This window comes from Cervus elaphus, chromosome 23, assembly GCF_910594005.1.
Source record: "Cervus elaphus chromosome 23, mCerEla1.1, whole genome shotgun sequence".
In the NCBI taxonomy this organism is placed as follows: Eukaryota; Metazoa; Chordata; class Mammalia; order Artiodactyla; family Cervidae; genus Cervus; species Cervus elaphus.
Window position 1 is genome coordinate 71,434,818 of NC_057837.1, and position 22,780 is coordinate 71,457,597.

Genomic DNA, 22,780 nt, shown 5'->3' on the forward strand with positions numbered 1-22,780 from the left:
AGGTGGGGTTGGTGGGGGCAAGATTTCAGAGAATGAAGTGTGAGAATGTTAAAGGGACTTCAGAGCCGCTCCCTGCTGGGCAGCATCACAGATTCACACGAGGTTCTGGGAGCTGGAGTCACTTGCCCACGGTCACACAACGTAAGCTGTGCTGTACCTTTTAAAAGATGGTCCCCAGGGCAGGGCCCGGTGGAGGAGCCAGTGGACACGGCCAGCGTTGTGATTCAGGTCCAGTGGTTAATTAGTAACTGGAAAGCCCGGTAGCCAGTGCCCAGCCAGCAGGGCTGAAGGTTGAACTTCAGCTGGTTCGGGAGCCTGAGTGAGTGGGTGACAGGTCGCTCCTGCCTGGGAAGGTTGCTCGGCCAGTCAGGATTGGGTTGTGGGTCAGAGGGACCATGCAGAGAGCCTGGAAGGCAGAGCTGGGTACGGGGCCGGAGCCCAGGACCTGAGCGGGACCTAGTTTTTTTCAGGTGAGTGACTCCACCGTGAGCAGGACACCTGCCTGCCAATGTGTTTGTCTGCCAACACGGGAAACTGGTTACCTAGCTAATTTCCTTCCTAACGCCCGTATTGACTTCCTTTCCTTTTTGACACCCTCCTCCCTAACTCCTTTCCTTCATTTTTTGCTTCCTATCACTTCCCTCCCTTCCTTCTTCCCTTCTTTCCTTCCTTCCCTCTCAGCTAATTCTCTACCTGTGCTGCCTAATTTTCTTCCTTCCTAACGAATCCATTTCATCCTTGCTTCCTTCCCACTAACTTCATTCCTTCCTTTTTTGAATTAAAAAAAAAAAAAAGGTAAATGTTTGTTTAATTTCTTGGCAGTGCCACGCAGCATGTGGGAACTTAGTTCCCCAACCAGAGCTTGAACCTGCACCCCCTGCATAGGAAGTGCAGAGTCTTAACCACTAGATCACCGGGGAAGTCCCCCTTCCTTCCTTTTCTAAATTCCTAACTTCTCCCTGAAATTCCAGGCCATGGGCTTTGGCGTCAGACTGGCTGGTTTCCAATCCCAGTTATGTCATTTACTACCTAGATGTCTGAGTCACATCACTTCACCTCTCTGTGCCTGTTTCCTCCTTTTCAAAACAAGAATGTTGATAGTTCTTAACCCGTGGCGCTGCGGAAACAAAATAAGACCGAAGTGGTACGTGATGTCACTGGCATGTCATTGCTAGGCGCTGGGCAAGCAGGCTTGTAAATGGATAAACAGCAATAGAGAGAAGACTGTAGCAACAGAAGTGGGCACAAGGAAGGAAGGGTTCGTGGGATTGGGGGTGGTCTGGTGAAGCCTATGGGAAAGGCTGGTGAGGACAGATGCAAAGGGTTAGCGGAGCAGACCTGATTGGTTGAGAGGGTGTTCCAAAAAGAGGGAACTGTGTGACCACCCCCGCCCCCCGCATTCCCACTGCATCCAACAGGTCCAGAAGACGCGGGCAGGAACATGGAGTGATGGGGCAGAAGGGTGCACGTCTAGGCTGGGGCAAGTTGGAGGAAGGAACAGGCTTGAGGGCTCTCAGAGGAACTTGGACCACCTCCCGAGAGTTTGCAGGGGTCTCTGTAGGTCTAAAGAACTGGGAGAAAATGCTGATGCTCATTCAACCTCTAGCCAGAAAATCAGAAGGCAGTGGTGCAGAGAGAAAGATGCTGAGAACTACTCAGGTGTGGGCGCCAGAGTCAAGGTGATGGGAGAGTGTGGTGGTGGGCAATGAGCCTGTCAAAGTTCCCACCAGGACTTAGTACCCAAGCAGTAAATGAACAGCAATACCTTGAGAATTTTTATGTAATGGTACAAAGATAAAAAGATAACTAAGGTAACCCAACTCCACTATCACCTTGGGTCATGTCCCTCCAGCCATTTTTTGGTGGTTATGTGCGTTATGTCTTTATTTTCCTAACAAAGTCACCTACCATTGGTCACCTACCATTTGGAAACCTGCTTTTTTTGCCTTGACATTGTATTACATATATGTTCCCATTTCTGTTTACATAGGCCAATATGTCGTTTTTTAACTGGGTGATTTTCCAAATTATAGATATACTCTAATTTATCTTATCAATTCATTCCTCGATTCATTAGTCACATATGTACAGTGCTCCAACCCAATCCCAGGCTCTGATCTGGATGATAGAGATTCAGAGTGAATAAGAGAAGTCTTTGCCCTTGCAGAGCCAATGTTCAAGTTCAAGACAAAAAATAAACAATCAAAGCGTTGTAAGATAAGGTGTCAGAGAGTGATGTAGAGTAAAGTTGTAAAGTATTGTTGTTGTAAAGTAAAATATAAAGCAAAAAATGTGGATGGGGAACGGGTGGGACTGGTATTGCAGAGTGTTCAACCATCCTGGTTTGCCCAGGATTGCACTGGTTGAAACACTGAAAGTCTCACATCCCGGGAAACCCCTAACCAGGACAATTGGTTGTGGAAAGGGCCTCTCTGGGAGGTGACGTTTGAGCAGAGACCTCTGTGATGTGAGTGGAAGGCGATCACGCAGATGTCTCTAAGAGTATTCTAAGCAAAGGGAAATGTAAGGGCAAGGGGCAGGAGGTCAGAGGGTGCTCCGTGTGTTTGAGGGACAGAAAAGAAGCCAGGCTGGAGCGCAGTGAAAGGGAGAGCCTGGAGACCAAGGAGGAAAGGGAGACAGGAGCCAGGTCACGTGGAATCTCGTAGACTGTGGTAAAGACTGGATTTTAATCCTAAATTTGGTGGCAAGTACACTGGAGCTTTTGAGCAACAAAGTCACATGATCTGACGTCCAGTTATAAAGAGTCACTCTGGTTTTTGGTGAAGAAAGATTGTAGAGGGTCAAGTAAGAAATAGGAACACAGTGGGGAAGTGAGCGCAATAATCCATGCAAGTGATGATGGGGGCTCAGGGCCGGGTGGTTGCAGCAGGAGAGTCTGGATAGATTTAGTTTCATTTATTTATTTATTTAGCATATAATTGCTTTATAGTGTTGTGTTAGTTTCTGCTGTATGATGAAGTGAGTCAGCCATATGCGTACATATATCCCTTCCCTCTTGGACCTCCCTCCTACCTACCCCCATCCCACCCACCTGAGTCATCACAGAGCAGCAAGCTGAGCTTCCTGTGCTTTTTATAGCACGTTCCCACTAGATTTCTGTTTTACACATGGTAGTGTATATATGTCAATCCCAATCTTCCAATTCATCTCACCCTCCCCTTCTCCCACCGTGTCCACATGTCCATTTTCTACATCTGTGTCTCTATTCCTGCCCTGCAAATAGGCTCATCTGTACCATTTTTCTAGATCCCACATTTATGTGGGATTTTGAAGGTAAAGTCTAAGGTGATTTTATGGTGTAGTGGTGGAAGCAGGGTGAAGGTGCAAAATTTCTAGGATGAATTTCTAGTTGCTGGTCAGAACTTTTGAGTAGGTGGTAGTATCATTACGGAGATAGATGTCAGTGGAGGAGCAGGCTGGGGAGAGTGGAAAGAAGGAAAATTAGGACTTTCGTTTTGGACATGTTAAGAGTGAGGTGCCTCTAGACCTTTAACTGGTGAAGTGTCAGAGAATCCAGAGTCAGGAGTGTATCAGAGCTAGAGAGATGAGTTTGGGAATTGTGGGGTTTAGTCAACACTTAAAACCGTTAAACTGGTTGCTATCAACTGGGGAACAAGTGTAGAGAAAGGCCGGGCCAGTGTTTCTGGGGGAATAAGAGGGAATCCAGTAGAAAAGATGGAGAAAAAGCAGTTGGCGAAGTAGGAGGAAAACCAGCAGATCCTAATGCCAAGTGGGAAAAGGGGGTCATATCCTCAGAGACACAGAATGACATGAGAACAAAGAATTCATCACTGGCTCTGGCACATGGAGGTTACTGGTCTATTCTTTTGGGAGCATGTTGGGATAACAGCCTCTTTGGAATGGCTCCAAGACAGGAAAGGAAGAAGGAGTAGGAACTGAGTCCAGACAACTATTTCAAGGAGTTTAACTGAAAAGGGAACATAGAAAATGGGACAGTCTCTCAAGATGTAAGTCCCAGAGAGGAAACTATTATGGTCAGCGAGTATTCTAATGTGCCCTATGCTTGGACCTTGAGGTTACTATTATTTTCATTATTGATTTCCTGTTCTAAGCAGTGCTCCTAAATGAAGGCTGCATCAGGGTCTTGTCATTGAAAAGAATGACCTTGTTCTGGGCATTATGTTTTGTCAACATAATATCCTACCCATCTGTGTGTTGGCTCAACATTTCCATTTTCTTAAAAAACGAAAGGCTCTGGTACTGTTCACTCGGGTTTTCCTTGGATGACTCCCCCACCTACATCAAAGCCCACAGAGGACCCCCCCCCAAGGCCACTGGGCTCAGGTCCCTTTCTGACGAGCCCCCTTGGCCCCAGCTCCACAGATCCCCACACTGTGGTGAATTACAGAGGTCTGAGTGTGGCATGTGGTAGCCACACAAAGTTCCAGAAGAGCAGGGGCCGTGTCAGGCCCTGTCAACTCCTTCATTCCCCAGAACACCCCGTATAACCTCCTAGAGAGAGGAAGATACCCTGTGAGTACCTGATTATTGCACTAGGTCATCACACACTAGGTTGCCACCGGGACCCTGCTTCCTGGTGATACCAACCAGGGTTCTTGACCTTCACAATGAATAGAAATTGACCAGAGACCAGGCAAGAAATTCAGGCAGGATTTTCTGAGGTCCATGTTGCAGCAGGGTGAGCGAGAACAAACAAAAGATCCTCTTGCTTGCTCACTCCCTAAGTGGGGGACAAGCTTGTTCCTTATATGGGTGAGAGTAGGGGTGTGTCCAGGGCTTTCATGGTAGCTCAGCTGGTAAAGAATATGCCTGCAATGCAGGAGACCCCGATTCGATTCCTGGGTTGGCCAGATCCCCTGAAGAAGGGACAGACTACCCACTGCAGTATTCTTGGGCTTCCCTGGTGGCTCGGAGAGTAAAGAATCTGCCTGCAATGCAGACCTGGATTTGATCCCTCGGTTGGGAAGATCCCCTGGAGGAGGGCATGGCAACCCACTCTAGTATTCTTGCCTGGAGAATCCCCATGGACAGAGGAGCCTGGTGGGCTACAGTCCATGGAGTCACAAAGAATCAGATGTGAAGGGGCAAGTAAGCACTGCACAGGGGTGTGTCCAGGGGTGGGGGGGGGAAGGGTAACTTTAGGTATCTTGCCCCCACCCTTAAGTGGTATTGAGTGAAGGAGGCATGCACAGTACCCTGCTTTTGCTCCAGGCTCCTCAAAAGTGGCAATTGGATTTTTTGGTCTCTTTGTATCCTTTGGGTTCAGAAATTTGCCCCATCTGCCAGGCATGCAGTTATTTTTAGCCCCACACAGTTTCTTTGTATTTTGTTGCCAGAGGAGAGGTGTGTCCAGGTGCAAGCACTGCAGCGCTGCAGCAGAGTGCTAGGTCCCAGTCCTGCTCTGGAGACAATGGTCAGAACCTGGAGGGCCATCGGGAAGGACCCCAAAGTCCAAGTGTTCAGCAAAGACCAAGGCCAGGCTGATTGAACCAGACACCCAGGCCCTGAAACACCTGCAGGTGTTTCTTGGGAGCCAAAGTGCTCCCAGGTCTCTGAGCTTCATCTTCAGCTCCAGATGGTCTGCAGCGGGCCTGGGTAGGCCCCGGGGAACATGTCTCCTCCCAGACAGGCCCCCTACACACACACACAGACACATAGACACACACACAGACACACACACACACAGATTTATGGATAAACACCGATATGAACACAGACCCACAAAGACCACTGTCACACATGTGTATTCATAGACACACACACATGCACACAACACGTTAACATGTATAGAGGTACACACTGCCGTGTCCACACACTATACTACACAGAGACTCACTGAAGCACATCGACACACAGGCCAGTCACTGATGTACGACAAAATCACACAAACATGGTCACACTGATACACAAATATCTTGACACACAGGGACACACTGATACACCAGATAGACAGACAGACACACATCTCTGCACGAAACACCTGCACACACACCCCCACCCCCACACTCACGTGCATTCCAACAAGCCCCAGCATCGCTCCAGCTCTCCCGCAGCTGTCGCTCACGCCCTTCTACCCACACCCCCCAGGGGGAGGCGATGTCCCCGAGGGAACAGAGGACTTCGGTCCCTTCTTAAGCTCTGCTGGCTCCCGCGTGACATCAACAGCTCCCTCGCCGTGGCCGGGAGTTCCGAGCTGGGTGCCGGGGCCAGGCCGGCGCCAGGCACAGACACTTCGGCCCTTGTTGGGAGAACAGAGAGGGCTTCTTGTCCACTGTCCACCCTCCAGCTCCCACCGCGGCTTCTCCCAGCGGCCTCTCCACAGGCTGTGCAGGTACATGGGGCTGGGGAGGCAAGGGTCTGGCAGAGGGGCTGCCAGGGCCGGGCCAGGAGGGATGTGGGCTGCGGGAGTGTGGACTCGGGGCACTGGCTGAAGCCAGGCTGCGCTCCGTTTTTGGGCAGCTCTGCGGCTCACCTTCTCAGGGCTCCATGGGGCTGGGCCTCCCGGAGTAGCCTGGACAGGGAAAATTCCCTCTCTTCCCCTGTGGTCACTTTCTCAGCTCCCGAGAAGACCAAGGCCCCCTTGTAAAAATGGGTGGTCTCTACGGCAGCCCAGGCCCCAGCACAGGCCAAAGCTGTGGTCTCAGGAGGCGCAGTACCCTGCAGTCCCTGAGAGCAATCTGAGTTCCTGGACTTGATCTTCTAGTCTAGAGTGGGGCTGTGGGGTCCTGGGCTTGCCGAGCCAGGGCCTGGACATATAAGCATCCTCCACCATGCAGGCTAGGGGGCAGGGAAGACATATGCTCCCGGCTGCACAGACTGTGGTTCACACTCTCCACTGTTTCATCTCAAACAGACACAGCCAGGGGCTTCCCAGCCAGCGTTAGTGGTAAAGAACCCGCCTGCCAGTGCAGGAGACGTGAGAGATGAGAGTTCGATCCCCGGGTCAGGAAGATCCCCTGGAGGAGGGCATGGCAACCCACTCCAGTATTCTTGCCTGGAGAGTTCCATGGTCGGAGGAGCCTGGAGGGCTACAGTCCACAGGGTCACAAAGAGCCAGACACAACTGAAGTGTCTTAGCTCACTTGCTCGTGGGTCTGTTCGTGATTCTGGTCCAAAGTCCCCAGGGCAGCTGCCCCTCCAGGGACACTAGGCGGAAGTCCTTGTGGCTGAGACATAATAGTCAACACAGCACCCAGCCCAGGGCTGTCTCTAGGGATCCAGGGTGGCAACATGCCTGTATGGGATCCAGGGGAGCCCAGCCTACCCCTCACAAGCTGTGGGACCCTAGGCAAGTCCCTTTTGAGGCCTCAGGCTCCTTGCCTCTGAAATGGGAGGAAGAGTCCAGACTTTATGCCCTGCAAGAGTCCTTCCAGCCGTGGCCTTCCCAGACATCAGAGCTGCCCTGGCCATCCCCAGTGCTTGAAAAGACTCAGCCTGGGAAGGGCCACCCCTGACCGTTCTCCCTCCTTCCCTCCTGAGATGTCTGACTGGAGAAGCTGGGCCCAGAGGACATCATTTCTTGTCCCAGGCTGGGGTTGTTGGCCTAGGGCAGGCGCAGGGCGTCGGGCAGGGACGACAGAGCAGCGGTGCCTAACACCCTAGACAGGCGACACTAATTCCCCAGCGGCACCTCCCTCATCCTGCTCCTCCTTGCGTCCCCAGAGCGCACCTGATCATTGCTGCAGCATGGACTCGAGCCCAGCTGGCACCCCCAGTCCGCAGGTAGGTGGGTCTTGGTTCCCCCACCCACCACCAGGGGGGGGTCCCTTCCTCCCAAGGTCGAGGCAACCCAGGGAGGTCCTCATCAGCCAGGTGGACGGTCCCAGGATTGGGGCGCCCATCGGGATCACTGTGAGCTCATGGAATCAGGCCATTTGCAGGGTAAAGAGAAAAGACACTTGGGCAAGGGCTTCAAGAAGTAAGTGAGGTGGAAAAATTATGGGATTGGCTCCGAGGTCACCTGTATTCTCATGCCGGTGGGGCTGCCTGTAAGTCCTCCGACAGCTCTTCTCTGGGTCTCAGTTTCCTCACCCTCACATTTGGTACAACAGCCTCCCAAGGCTATCGTGAGAAGCAGGTAAGATGTGGATGGTTGGGTGGGTTGGTAGATGGAGGGAAAGAAGGAAGGGTGAAAGGGACGCAGGAAAGAGGGCAGGCAGGCTAGTAGAGATACTGGAAAAGGGAGCAGGGCTTGGGCCAGGGGGGAGGGAGGAGGCCAATGAGTCGGGACCCTCTGATCTTAATCGCCTCTTTCTTTAAATGTCTTTAGCTCCCGAGGGCCAACGGGAATATCAACCTGGGGCCTTCTGCCAACCCAAAGTGAGTTCCAGTCTCTCAATCACTTTCTTCCCTGGCTCCCCTCACCTTGGGAATACAACCCAAGTTCTCTGATTCAGCGTCAAGACCCTCTACCATCTGAGCCCAGGACCGGCCCCCAGCTTTATCTCCCACTCATTCCCCAGCCTCTTCTCATGCTGAGCCCTGTGGCTGGAATATTCCCCCAAAGCCTGCATTATTAGCAGCCCCCCACCCTCCAGGCCCTTCTCTGTCTTTGGAGGCCAGATTCCTTGCCTTCTGTGGTTGTGTTTGGTTTTCTCCCCTTCTTGCCTGTTGTTTACTCCATTGTGAGATCCCCAGAGGCAGGGGCCAGTCTGAGAAGACCCTCTTGGATGGAAAAACATGGCCTTCTCCAGCTTCAAAGAGAAGCCCTGATTTGAACTAATGTACCCGGTTTCCCAAGCTGGCAAATGCTGACCTGTGTTCCTTCCTCTTGCCCCAGTGCCCGGCCCACGGACTTTGACTTCCTCAAAGTCATTGGCAAAGGAAATTATGGGAAGGTGAGTGACCTATGAGCATGGGAGACCTGGGTTTTCCCCCTTTCCAGCCCCTTCCATCCCCTACTGTCACTCACGTGTGCAAAGTGGGAGCTTACAACCTGCAGAATCATGGGTGCGAGGCTGGAACTAGAGGTCTGCACCACCACTGAGAAACCCAAAGCTCAGAGGAGTAGTCACCTGTGGGTTCTGCATTTGTCCTCCTGCTCAGGTCCTACTGGCCAAGCACAAGTCCGATGGGATGTTCTATGCAGTGAAGGTGCTGCAGAAAAAGTCCATCTTAAAGAAGAAAGAGGTACCAGGGCTTGGGCTCAGGCATCTCCTCTCCTGCTTCTTGACCCCCAGCCTCAGGTGGCTTCTAATGATGGGTCCAACTCTGGGCATAGAGGCAGTCCAGTGCAGGGGGGCTGGGTGTTCTGCTGGCCATTTTCCAGGAAGGCAGGCTAACCACCTCACCTGGAGGGCCTGCAGGTGACCCTGTCCCAGCCTCTGCTTTCCCCTAAAGACCCAGGGCTCCATGGCGGACCAGTCTTCTGCCCTGTCAACTGCCAGCCTCCCTATCTGTGCAATGTGGGGGTCACACTTCAGGCTTGCCAAAGGTCCTTCAGGCCACAGCCATCCAGGGATTCTAGATGCTTCCACCTGACTCGAGTCTCTTTAACGCCAACTCTATAAGAAGAACAGAGCAGTCCCTGAGGAAGGACTGAATGTCAAGTCAGAGGACTCAGGAGAGGGAACTGATGTTAAAAAGGAGCTCATGGGGCAGATCTTGCTGAAGGAGGTGGCCTTGAAGACAGGCTTTTGATGATCTGAAAAGAGGACGTCTAGGCAGGGGAACAGGATCAGAGGCCTGGATATGCGTAGTGCCTGCCTTCTTTTCTCAGAGCTTGTCCATGAAACTCATCTATTCAGTCATCTCGCAGCCTTGTTGAGGCTTCCCTGGTGGCTCAGATGGTAAAGAATCTGCCTGCAATGCAGGAGCCCAGGTTCAATCCCTGGGTCGGGAAGATCCCCTGGAGAAGGGAATGGCAACCCACTCCTGTATTCTTGCCTGGAGAATTCCATGGACAGAGGCGTCTGAGGGGGCTACAGTCCATAGGGTCGGCGAAAGAGTCAGACATGATTGAGCGACTAACACTTTCACTGGGGTGGGGGAGGCAGGGAATTTGGACCCAGGGCTGGAGCTGCACCCAGCTGCACTGGTGGGGGATGAGGTGGACTGCGCAGAGCCCTGAATGCCAGGCAAGGCCCCCAGGCTTGGCTCTGAGGGCAGTGAGGAGCCACGGAGGGTATTTGAGCAGTGTGGCCACGTGGGTGGTAATGCGACCTGTGTGTGTGTGTGTGTGTGCATGTGCATGTGTGTGTGCATGCATGCGTGCGTGTGTGTGCGTGACTCCGCAGCAGAGCCACATCATGGCGGAGCGCAGCGTGCTCCTGAAGAACGTGCGCCACCCCTTCCTCGTGGGCCTGCGCTACTCCTTCCAGACCCCCGAGAAGCTCTACTTCGTGCTGGACTATGTCAACGGGGGAGAGGTGGGTGACCTGGAGCTCTCCATCCCAAGTGCCCACGGTGCACCAGCTTCTGGAATGATCTCCCTCATCCTTACCCCCGACCCATTTTGCAGCTGAAAAGACTGTCTCGGGGAGGTAACTCACTGGCTCAAGGCTACCCTGCATGCAATTGGCAGAGCCAGGATTTGAAGACAGGTCTGTCTGACTCCTAGCCATTTTCATTTCTTGACTCGCACGCAAAACTGCCCAGAATCCCTTCAGTGAACCTGGGAAAGGTCAAAGTTAGAGGAGCTCTGTGTTCAGTAGTTCTAATTTTACCCATTTTACACCATAGACCACTGCATGGGAGTGAGCAGTCCCTGTGGTTGTGATCTGGGGCCAACTGGTGACCCAGAAGCACAGCTGGGGAAAGCTGGGCTCCCTCCTCTGTCTCTCTGAGCAAGATGGCCCTTCTCAGTGACCCCAGATTTAACCTGTGTGAACTCATGCCTGATGCCAAGAGGGAAGTTTTGTGTCCTCCATCCCTAAATTCCCTGGTGGAGGTGACGGACTTTTCTTTGCCAGTAAAATAGACGGAAGCAACTGGCCCAGGGACAGATCTAACCTGGACTCAGTTTGCCCATCATAATCATTTTATCACGTGGGTTAGAGGAAACGCACATGTCTGACCCACCCAGCTTCAAATCCTGGCTCTGCCAGTTATAGTCCGTGACCTTGGGCAAGTCACCTGGCTGCTCTGACACTTCCAGTTTCCTTTTCCATGAATCTGGCCTCCTACTTGAAACCTGGAAGGTAGTCAGGAGGATAAAAGAAAAGTAAAGATGTATTAGGGTGTGACTGGAGCGTGGCACACAGTAGGGGCTCCATTCTTGTTGATTCACCTTTGCTGCTGACACTTCGCCAGCTCTGTAGGGCTGGGGCCGGCATGCCCTTCCTTGTATGAGGGCATTGGAGCCTAGAGAAGGGGTGACTTGCCCAGCTGCCTCCAACCCTGCATCTGAGGAGCAGGAGCCCCCCAGGAATCCGCTCACACGGCTCCTCCCCCTCCAGCTCTTCTTCCACCTGCAGCGGGAGCGCCGGTTCCTAGAGCCCCGGGCCCGGTTCTACGCCGCCGAGGTGGCCAGCGCCATTGGCTACCTGCACTCCCTCAACATCATTTACAGGTGAGGCCTGCCTGTGGCGCAGAGCCAGGCCTGGCCCTTCCGCCCCAACAGCCAGGGTGGGGTGTGGATCCCTAGATCCCAGTGAAATCCCGGTGAACTTGGTCCTCTGTCTGAGGAGGAGGGGCGGCGTGGCTTCGACATCACAGCACCCTTTTCTTTCAATGTCTGCAGGGACCTGAAACCAGAAAACATTCTCTTGGACGGCCAGGTTAGTGTGTGTGTGTGTGTGTGTGTGCGCGTGCACATAGTTGCACATGTATGCTGTGTGCCCAAGAATATGTATATGTGCATGCATTGTGCATGTGTGCCTATGACTGTGTACATGCATATAAATGTTTGTTGTGTGTACATGGATGTACATGTACCTGTGTGTGCATGTGTGTATATGAGGCCTGTGGTGGGGCAGGGGTAGTGTTACACAGAGGCTGGAGGATTTTGTAGTGCTTCCATGTCTTAGACTGAGTTCCTTGGAAATAGACTCTGAAACTGAGTATAGGGTGCCGAAGGTTATTGGGGAACCATTTAAGGGGTGACAGGCAGGTTTGAGCAGAGGAAGAAGCACACCTGCACTCTGGTTGCAAGTGAGACCTCAGCTGATCTTTCAGGGTGGGGTGCACCCAAGCTGGGATGGTTCTCTAGAACTCTTCCAAAGTGAGGCAAGGATTTGGGCATCTGTGCCACTGTACGGGCCAGTCATCAGATGGGGATTGCCCCTTGTGAAGGGCATGACTTTGGATGAAGGCAATGGTCCAGCATAGGGGGTGGGCAGGACAGCTCCTAAAGAGGGGATCTGGGCAGAACCCGGCAGGATCCACTCACATCACGACCTCCACCAGCCACCCTCTCACTCAGCCACAAAGTGTGTTCACTCTCTTGGACCCCGTCCTCCGTTAAGGGGGCTGCTGCCACCAGGCCCCTCCAGCAAGGACATTCTGGAACTGCTGGGTGTGGACGTGAGTCTGTGATGAGCTGGGGGCAGACAGCGAGATGCCATCTCCCCACCCCTGTGCCATTCTTGGTGTCCAGGTTAGAAGCACAGAGTGAGTGGAGCCTCCAGCATCGGGCTTGTGTCGGGGACACAGAGCCCACGGCCATGACCTGCATGTGGCATCTGTGCTTTAGGGTTAGACCTGGCCATCCCTTTGGCTCAGATCACCCTCCCACCCTGCCCTCCTTCTTCTCCAGGGACACGTGGTGCTGACAGACTTTGGCCTCTGCAAGGAGGGTGTAGAACCCGAGGAGACCACATCTACGTTTTGTGGTACCCCCGAGGTAAGCTAAATCTCCTGGGAGGGGTGAGGCAGGAAGTGGATGAGGCCATGGCTCCTGACTAGAGCCACCAGATTATAGCAGAGGGGCTCACTCCTTCCACCCACACTTCCCCTGAGCTGACTGCGCGCAGAGCCTTGGTTTCCTCGTCTGTGTCGTGGGCGGACCAGCTCTGGGGGCTTCTGGGACCTGGCTTGTGAGCCTCTGTAGCAGTGCTGTCCAACAGAAATAGAAACAGAAATGCAAATCATATATGCAATTTTTAAATTTCCAGCAATCCACACTCAAAAAGAAAAAGATGAAATCAATTTTAATAATACATTTTATTTAACCCAACATATGCAAAATAGTGGGTTTCCCAGGGGGCTCAGTGGTAAAGAATCCACCTGCCAATGCAGGAGATGCAGGTTCGAACCCTGGGTTGGGAAGATCCCCTGGAGGAGGAAATGGAAACCCACTCCAGTATTCTTACCTGGGATATCCCATGGACAGAGGACCCTGGTGGGCTACAGTCCATGGGACAGAAAGAGTCAGACACAATATTGTAGAGTAATTGTCCTCCAATAATAGTATTTTGTTCTATACTTCTCAATATTGTACAGTTGTAATCTTTGATAATTAAAAAAAAGAAAAAACCAGCATGTGGGACTTCCCCAGTGGTCCAGTGCTAAGACTCTGGGCTCCCAATACAGTGGGCATGGGTTCTATCCCTGGTTAGGGAACTAGATCCCTTAGGGGACTAAGACCCAATGCAGCCAAAAAAAAAAAAAAATGCAGCATGTAAAAAAAAAAAGTCAGACATGACTTAGCGACTAAACAACAGCAATACAAAATAGTATCATGTCAATATACAGTCAATATAAAATAGTTGAAATACTTTATTTTTTCTAACTAAGTCTTTGATCCTGTGTGCATTTTACACTTCCTGTCCTCTCAGCTTAGCTCAGCCACATTTCAAGGGCTTGGTGGTCACACATAGCTAGTGGTTACTGTGTTAGATAACACTGCCCTGCAGGGTGAGGTCCATGTGCAATAGGAGGCCCTGGCCTGACCTGACAATTAAGATCAAACGTGAAGATACCGATCTCCCTCCTTCTTCCAGCCACGAAGAGCCTGGAGGGTTAATATTTGTGAATCTCAGCAATCATTCATACATGTCTCTTTGTCCTGCCAAGGCCTCCCTGCAACTTTGGAGTTAAAAACCTTTCCTTAAACTTCTACCAGTGTTGAACCTTGGACCTTGAACCCAAAGGGGTTTCCAGCTGCTTGGACAGATGTCTGGGACTGGGGTGGAGGTCTGAGGCTGCAGGGCTGGTGAGTCCTCTCGAGCTGGCATGGCCCAAGACTTTTTAGCTTTTGTTTTTTTCCATATGCTTGAATATCTGGGTCTCAGATTTCAGCTGAGCCTCCTCTGTTTGGTTTTAGGAGAGCCAGTGGACAGATAACCTCTCTAACCAGGAGTAGTTGTCTGCGATTGGGTCTGGAAGGGTGTTCACTAGACAGAGCTAGCCTCCCAAAGCCCTGCCAGCCCAACCATCCCTTCTTTGGCTACTGCCAGGAGCAGATGGACCATGTAGGAGACATGTGGCTCTAACAGGTCACCTTTTCCATGACTCAGGCACTGCCAGGGTGCTGGGGAGCACAGACAAGAGGTATCACCATTGCTCAGTCGTTCACAGTTGTTCAAGGGCCAACACATATATTATCTTGTGTCTGTTTTATGTGTGTGTGGCTCTTTGTTGCAGCATATGGGCTTTGTCTAGCTGCAGTGAGGGGGCTTCTCTTGCTGCAGCGTGCAGGCTCAGATGCCCTGCAGCGTGTAGGATCTTAGTTCCCCCACCAGGGATCGAACCCGCGTCCTCCGCATTGGAAGGAGAACTCTTAGCCACCGGACCACCAAGAAGGTTCCTCACCTGTGTCCTTAACACAGCCCCTAAGGAGGGATTCTGCAGTTCCATTATGTGGGATCAGTTCAGTTCAGTTCAATCGCTCAGTCGTGTCTGACTCTTTGTGACCCCATTAACTGCAGCATGCCAGGCCTCCCTGTCCATCACCAACTCCTGGAGTCTACCCAAACCGGTGTCCATCGAGTTGGTGATGCCATCCAACCATCTCATCCTCTGTCGTCCCCTTCTCCTCCTGCCCTCACTCTTTCCCAGCATCAGGGTCTTTTCAAATGAGTCAGCTCTTTGCATCAGGTGGCCAAAGTATTGGAGTTTCAGCTTCAACATCAGTCCTTCCAATGAACACCTAGGACTGATCTCTTTTAGGATGGACTGGTTGGATCTCCTTGCAGTCCAAGGGACTCTCAACAGTCTTCTCTAACACCACAGTTCAAAAGCATCAATTCTTCAGCACTCAGCCTTCTTTATAGTCCAACTCTCACATCCATACACAACCACTGGAAAAACCATAGCCTTGACCAGACGGAACTTTGTTGGCAAAGTAATGTCTCTGCTTTTTAATATGCTATCTAGTTTGGTCATAATTTTCCTTCCAAGGAGCAAGCATCTTTTAATTTCATGGCTGTAATCACCATCTGCAGTGATCTTGGAACCCAGAAAAATAAAGTCAGCCACTGTGTCCACTGTTTCCCCATCTATTTGCCATGAAGTGATTGGACTGGATGCCATGATCTTAGCTTTCTGAATGTTGAACTTTAAGCCAACTTTTTCACTCTCCTCTTTCACTTTCATCAAGAGGCTTCTTAGTTCCTCTTCACTTTCTGCCATAAGGGTGGTGTCATCTGCATATCTAAGGTTATTGATATTTCTCCCGGCAATCTTGATTCCAGCTTGGGCTTCTTCCAGCCCAGCGTTTCTCATGATGTCCTCTGCATATAAGTTAAATAAGCAGGGTGACAATATACAGCCTTGATGTACTCCTTTTCCTATTTGGAACCAGTCTGTTGTTCCATGTCCAGTTCTAACTGTTGCTTCCTGACCTGCATATAGGTTTCTCAAGAGGCAGGTCAGGTGGTCTGGTATTCCCATCTCTTTCAGAATTTTCCACAGTTTATTGTGATCCACATAGTCAAAGGCTTTGGCATGGTCAATAAAGCAGAAATAGATGTTTTTCTGGAACTCTCTTGCTTTTTCGATGATCTAGCGGATGTTGGCAATTTGATCTCTGGTTCCTCTGCCTTTTCTAAAACCAGCTTGAACATCTGGAAGTTCACGGTTCACATATTGCTGAAACCTGGCTTGGAGGATTTTAAGCATTATTTTACTAGCGTGTGAGATAAGTGCAATTGTGCGGTAGTTTGGGCATTCTTTGGCATTGCCTTTGTTTGGGACTGGAATGAAAACTGACCTTTTCCAGTCCCGTGGCCACTGCTGAGTTTTCCAAATTTGCAGGCATATTGAGTGCAGCACTTTCACAGCGTCATCTTTCAGGATTTGAAATAGCTCAACTGGAATTCCATCACCTCCACTAGCTTTGTTCATAGTGATGCTTTCTAAGGCCCACTTGACTTCACATTCCAGGATGTCTGGCTCTAGGTAAGTAATCACACCATTGTGATTATCTGGGTTCTGAAGATTTGTTTTGTACAGTTCTTCTGTGTATTCTTGCCACCTCTTCTTAATATCTTCTGTTTCTGTTAGGTCCCCCTACCATTTCTGTCCTTTATTGAGGCCATCTTTGCATGAAATATTCCCTTGGTATCTCTAATTTTCTTGAAGAGATCTCTAGTCTTTCCCATTCTATTGTTTCCCTCTATTTCTTTGCATTGATCACTGAGGAAGGCTTTCTTATCTCTCCTGACTGTTCTTTGGAACTCTGCATTCAAATGGGTATATCTTTCCTTTTCTCCTTTGCTTTTTGCTTCCCTTCTTTTCACAGCTATTTGTAAGGCCTCCTCAGACAGCTATTTTGCTTTTTTGCATTTCTTTTTCTTGGGGATGGTCTTGATTCCTGTCTTCTAAACAATGTCATGAACCTCCAACCATAGTTCATCAGGCACTCCGGCTATCAGATCTAGTCTCTTAAGTCTATTTCTCACTTCCACTGTATAGTCATAAGGGGTTTGATTAAGGTCATACCTGAATGGTCTAGTGGTTTTCTCCATTTTCCTCAATTTCAGTCTGAATTTGGCAATAAGGAGTTCATGACCTGAGCCACAGTCAGCTCCCAGTCTTGTTTTTGCTGACTATATAAAGCTTCTCCATCTTTGGCTGCAAAGAATATAATCAATCTGATTTCGGTGTCGACCATCTGGTGATGTCCATGTGTAGAGTCTTCTCTTGTGTGGTTGGAAAAGAGTGTTTGCTATGATCAATGTGTTCTCTTGGCAGAACTCTATTAGCCTTTGCCCTGCTTCATTCTGTACTCCAAGGCCAAATTTGCCTATTACTCCAGGTGTTTCTTGACTTCCTACTTTTGCATTCCAGTCCCCTATAATGAAAAGGACATTTTTTGGGGTGTTAGTTCTAGAAGGTCTTGTAGGTCTTCATAGAACTGTTCAACTTCAGCTTCTTCAGCATTACTGGTTGGGGCATAGACTTGGATTACCATGATATTGAATGGTTTGCCTTGGAAATGAACAAAGCTCATTCTGTCGTTTTTGAGATTGTATCCAAGTACTGCATTTCAGACTCTTTTGGTGACTATGATGGCTACTCCATTTCTTCTAAGGGATTCCTGCCCACAGTAGTAGATACAATGGTTATCTGAGTTAAATTCACCCATTCCAGTCCATCTTAGTTCACTGATTCCTAGAATGTTGATGTTCACTCTTGCCATCTCCTGTTTGACCACTTCCAATTTGCCCTGATTCATGGACCTAACATTCCAGGTTCCTATGCAATATTGCTCTTTACAGCATCAAGCCCTGCTTCCATCGCCAGTCCCACTCACAACTGGGTGTTGTTTTTGCTTTGGCTCCATCCCTTCATTCTTTCTGGAGTTATTTGTCCACTGATCTCCAGTAGCATATTGGGCACCTACCGAACTGGGGAGTTCTTTCAGTGTCCTATATTTTCGCCTTTTCATACTGTTCATGGGGTTCTCAAGGCAAGAATACTGAAGTGGTTTGCCATTCCCTTCTCCAGTGGACTACATTCTGTCAGACCTCTCCACCATGACCCGGCCATCTTGGTTGGCTCCACACAGCATGGCTTAGTTTCATTGAGTTAGACAAGGCTGTGGTCCGCGTGATCAGATTGGCTAGTTGTCTGTGATTGTAGTTTCAGTCTGTCTGCCCTCTGATCCTCTCTATGTGGGATAAGGACACCGAAATTCTTGGAGGTTCAATGATCTGCTTGGGACCACACATTCAGTGGGACTCAGTTCAGTTCAATTCAGTCACTCAGTCATGTCTGACTCTTTGCAACCCCATGAACCGCAGCATGCCAGGCCTCCCTGTCCATCACCAACTCCCGGAGTCCACCCAAACCCATGTCCATTGCGTCAGTGATGCCATCCAACAATCTCATTCTCTGTCGTCCCCTTCTCCTCCTGCCTTCAATCTTTCCCAGCATCAGGGTCTTTTCCAATGTGTCAGCTCTTCGCATCAGGTGGCCAAAGTATTGGAGTTTCAGCTTCAACATCAGTCCTTCCAATGAACACCTAGGACTGATCTCTTTTAGGATGGACTGGTTGGATCTCCTTGCAGTCCAAGGGACTCTCAAGAGTCTTCTCCAACACCACAGTTCAAAAGCATCAATTCTTCAGCACTCAGCCTTCTTTATAGTCCAACTCTCACATCCATACATGACTACTGGAAAAACCATAGCCTTGACTAGATGGATCTTTGTTGACAAAGTAATGTCTCTGCTTTTCAATATGCTGTCTAGGTTGCTCATCACTTTCCTTCCAAGGAGTAAGCATCTTTTCATTTCACAGGACTAGTCCTGGTAACTCCCTGCCCCTCTCCACATCCATGCAGTCTCTCAGTGTGGCTTGGTCTGTTGCTGAGGGCTCTTTCCTTGGTGGTAGAGACCCCAGTCTAAGAGGTTCCCAAGCCCTCGGGTCTGCAGGAAGCACAATTCTGCCTCAGGTTCTCCACCTGAGCGAGGTGCAGATATATAGCACACATTCAGCTGTCAGTAGGAGCTCAAATGCCACCTCCTCTTTCCCGATTCCTTTCCATCCCTCTGTTACTAAGGTTACCCGTGCAAAGATGGGCCACACTGACTTACACTTCATCTGTGAGTCTTCCTGCTGCCCTGTGAGTATCCCCAGGGCTCTCCTCATTCCAAGACATCACTTGGATGCTTTCGAGCAAATTAAAGGCACTCCCTTTGGGCAGACTAATTAGAACGTGTTTTCCGTTTATTTATTTTGTATTTTATTTTATTTCTGGCTGCTGCTCATTACTGGGCATGGGCTTTCTCTAGTTGCAGCAAGCAGGGGCTACTCTTCGTTGTGGTGTTTGGGCTTCTCATTGGGGTGATTTCTCTTGTTGCAGAGCCCTGGCCCTAGGGCACATGGGCTCAGTAGTTGTGGCATATAGTCTTAGTTGTCCTGTGGCATGTAGGATCTTAGTTCCTGGACCAGGGATTGAACCTGTGTCCTCTGCACTGGCAGGTGAATTCTTAACCACTGGACCACCAGGGAAGTCCCAAGTTTTCCCTTTAAACATATGTGAGTTGCTGGATGGGGATTCCTAAGTGCAGCTAGTGGTAAAGAACCTGCCTGCCAATGCAGGAGACATAAGAGATGTGGTTTGATCCCTTGGTCAGGAAGATCTCCTGGAGGAGGGCATGGTAACCCACTCCAGTATTCTTGCCTGGAGAATCCCATGGACAGAGGAGCCTGGCGGGCTACAGTCCATCGCAAAGAGTCAGACATGACTGAAGCAACTTAGCACACCTGCACACAAGTTGCCAGAGACAGTCTTGTACTAGGGTTATGGTTTGGTGAGTTGATCACAGCCAGGCTTGCAGCCCCCTTTACCCCTTTGGCTGGTGCTTTTGTGTGGTGCACAACATATACAGCCGTACAGGGCAGTCCAGCCAGATTTCCTCTACGTCCTCAGCACACTGGCAAAGGGTCCTGCACAAAGCAGGTCTTTGATGAACTGATGCTGAATGAACACACGCACAACTAAGTAAATATCACAGCAGAATCAGCTTCTGCTGATCTTTTCCTCCAAGTACCTTGTTTACAAATGGGGAGATGGAAGCTGAGTGTCTTTCAAATAAGTGTGTTTTCTCTCAACAGTACTTGGCTCCGGAAGTGCTCCGTAAGGAGCCTTACGATCGGGCAGTGGATTGGTGGTGCTTGGGAGCGGTGCTCTACGAGATGCTACACGGCCTGGTGAGTGGGGTAGAGCTGATTCTGGAAGAGATGGGGAGTGGATCTTTTCCTTGTGTGGCCTCCTCAGGCTCCTCAAGGAATTGAATGAGCCACCTCATCTCTACAGGCTCAAAAAGGGTGATGCAAACATGGATACAAGGATAAAGTATATATTTTTCAATAAAGTCAGTTCCACACTTTATAATATATTATCTCATGTGTTACTCCTGTGGTGCCTCAAAACAGCCTTTGGATGCAGGCACTGCAGGAAATGGGGTTGTTCTTATTATACTAAGAGGGAAACTGAGACTCAAAAAGGTCACACTCCTGGGAGGTGGCAGAACTAGCTCCTGGATCCAATCTTAGACTGCCTGTGCTTCTCGTCTGAAAAATGACAACATGTCTCATAACCATCATATGAGGCTGGAATAAAATGATGATGGGAAACTGTTAACTTTGCAAAGTGCTAAGTTGGTGCACAAGCTTTATTAAGAGACGTGGGATAGAGGGGGCACTTGGAGAGGTCCACAAGCCTCATGCTGGAGCAGAGAGACTTCTCGGCCTTCCTAGCAGCCTCTCCACTGTGCTGGAGGCCCAGAGGTCTCTGTCTGTCTCCAGTCTGCCGCGTGAGCCATCGCACAAGACACAGGTCTGGCTGAATCCTCCCAGCTGCTCCCCCTCTTTGCTCCAAGTGTCTCTGAGAACTGTGCCCACTTTAGCATGGATGATCCTCCCATCTCTCTGCCTGTCTCTCACCAGCCGCCCTTCTATAGCCAAGACGTGTCACAGATGTACGAGAACATTCTGCACCAGCCGCTACGGATTCCCGGGGGCCGGACGGTGGCCGCCTGTGACCTCCTGCAAGCCCTGCTCCACAAAGACCAGAGGCAGCGGCTGGGCTCCAAAACAGACTTTGTAGGTGCCCTGCCAGCGGGGCGCTGGGCTCTCAGCCTCCTGCAGAGGCCACCTAGAAGCCGTGTCACACTTCCAGCTGTTCCCTAAAGCCAGGCACTGCTAATTCACCCGTTCAGAGATTCACAGCTGCTGCTGTTGATTTCTTTCAATCTAACGCTTCTAGTCAACCAATATTTATGGAGCACCTACTATGTGCTGGGCTTTGAGTTAAATGCTAGGGACTTGTTAGATTGGGTCTCTGCCCTTAAGTTTATGAGGGAAAGGCAGACAAACAAACATAAATTATTACAGAGTGTGACTATGCTGAGGCCAGACGGGAATTCAGGCAAGGCTTTATTGGGACTTGTGAGGTAGGATGAGGGAGCAGAAATAAGTCATAGGTGCCCTGTTGGCTCTCTGAGGAGGGCAGACTGATTCATTATATGGGGTGAGGGTAAGGGCAGATCTGTGGGTCAGGCAGGAGAGGTGGCTTAGGTGGTCTGCCCACCCCCTTGGCGGTGTTGTGTGCAGGGTTCACGCACAGTACCCTGCTTTTTTCTTCCAGCATCCCAGAAGGGGCAGTTGGTTTTTGGTCTTTTTGTATCTTACGGCTCATAATTTGTCCCAACTGCGCATGGGTGCAGTTCTTTTTCGTCCCTTATAGTTTCTTTGTATTCTGTTGCTGGATGAGAGATTTCTCTGGGTGTTTGTCTAAGTGCAAGTGCAAACACTCTGGTAAAGGGTCCCAGGTTCCAGCCTGTTTCAGAAAGACATGAACAATGAGCAGAGATAGACAATAATGGGGGAAATTCACACTGGCGTGGTCAGGGTGGGCCTCTGTGAGGAGGTGACAATTGAGCAGAGATTTGAAGGATGGGAAAGAACTGGGAGGAGGCATCCCAGACACTGGACACAGCGTGTGCAAAAGTCCTACAGTAGGAGCAAGGCAGAGAGAGATAACTAGATGACTGATTAATTAGTATATGCTGAGCAGGAGAGTGGAGGCCCCAGGTTAAGTTTTGACAAATTCCTCTGGCTTCTGTACAGAGAGCAAACTAAATTGCTTTTCACAAATATCTGAGCACTTCCCTCTTGCCAGGACCTAGGCTGGACATCTGAATAGAGAGATGAAGAATTCACAGTCTGTTCTCCAAACAAGCTCATGGCTTTAAAAAAAAAAAATTAAAGCAAAATTTTACAAATAATCATACATTCTCTACTCAACAAAAGATCATTTGGATTTATAAGAAGACCACAGTACTTTTCTCCATAGAAGTTTGTTCTTCTAGCGTAGAAGCTGAGATTGCATGAACTGTGAGACAGACTGCCTGGATTCAGATCCTTTCTCCACCAATGACTAGGTGCAGGGTAAATGGCTTAACCTCTCTTTGTTGTTGTTTAGTTGGTAAGTCACGTTCAAGTCTTTTGCGACCCCAGAGAATGTAGCCTGCCAGGCTCCTCTGTCTGGAATTTCCCAAGCAAGAATACTGGAGTGGGTTGCCATTCCCTTCTCCAGGGGATCTCCCACGTCTCCTTCTTGGCAGGCAGATTCTTTACGGTTTGAGGCCCCTGGGAAGCCCCTGCTTTAACGTTTCTTCCCATCTGTAATAACAGCACCCAGTTCATAGCTCTTATGAAGGTCAAATAATATAAGCAAACACTTAGGCTAGTGCCTGCCACGTAGTAAGTGCTTTTTGAGTGTACACACTACCCTATATTCCAGATACTGTGAAGTTTAACAACATTTAAGGCTTTTGCCTACCCATCCCTGGACAGTGTAAAGAAAAGGCTTTCATGAAGACAGGTCCCTCCTTCCCAGAGGAAATTTGCATTGTAAAAAAAAAAAATGTGATTTTTAAAAATAAG

General features: G+C 49.9%; 1 protein-coding gene across 5 annotated transcripts in view; it reads left to right on the plus strand.

Annotated features, from left to right (window-relative positions):
* The first annotated feature begins 285 nt into the window (after positions 1-285).
* The window catches only part of SGK2 (serum/glucocorticoid regulated kinase 2), a 28,616-nt gene continuing 6,121 nt past the window's right edge, over positions 286-22,780 (plus strand). Inside the window, exons 1-12 of one of the 5 annotated variants that reach the window (XM_043884447.1) lie at positions 288-470; positions 6,091-6,334; positions 7,666-7,725; positions 8,273-8,322; positions 8,783-8,840; positions 9,049-9,132; positions 10,239-10,370; positions 11,400-11,512; positions 11,684-11,720; positions 12,698-12,784; positions 19,946-20,041; positions 20,780-20,935. In XM_043884447.1, the coding sequence (XP_043740382.1) occupies positions 7,690-7,725; positions 8,273-8,322; positions 8,783-8,840; positions 9,049-9,132; positions 10,239-10,370; positions 11,400-11,512; positions 11,684-11,720; positions 12,698-12,784; positions 19,946-20,041; positions 20,780-20,935 (849 nt within the window). In that variant the 5' untranslated portion in view covers positions 288-470; positions 6,091-6,334; positions 7,666-7,689. Of the gene's footprint in view, positions 471-6,090; positions 6,335-7,627; positions 7,726-8,272; positions 8,323-8,782; positions 8,841-9,048; positions 9,133-10,238; positions 10,371-11,399; positions 11,513-11,683; positions 11,721-12,697; positions 12,785-19,945; positions 20,042-20,779; positions 20,936-22,780 lie in introns of those variants that run through there. The other 4 variants (XM_043884449.1, XM_043884448.1, XM_043884450.1 and 1 more) reach the window with 4 other exon arrangements.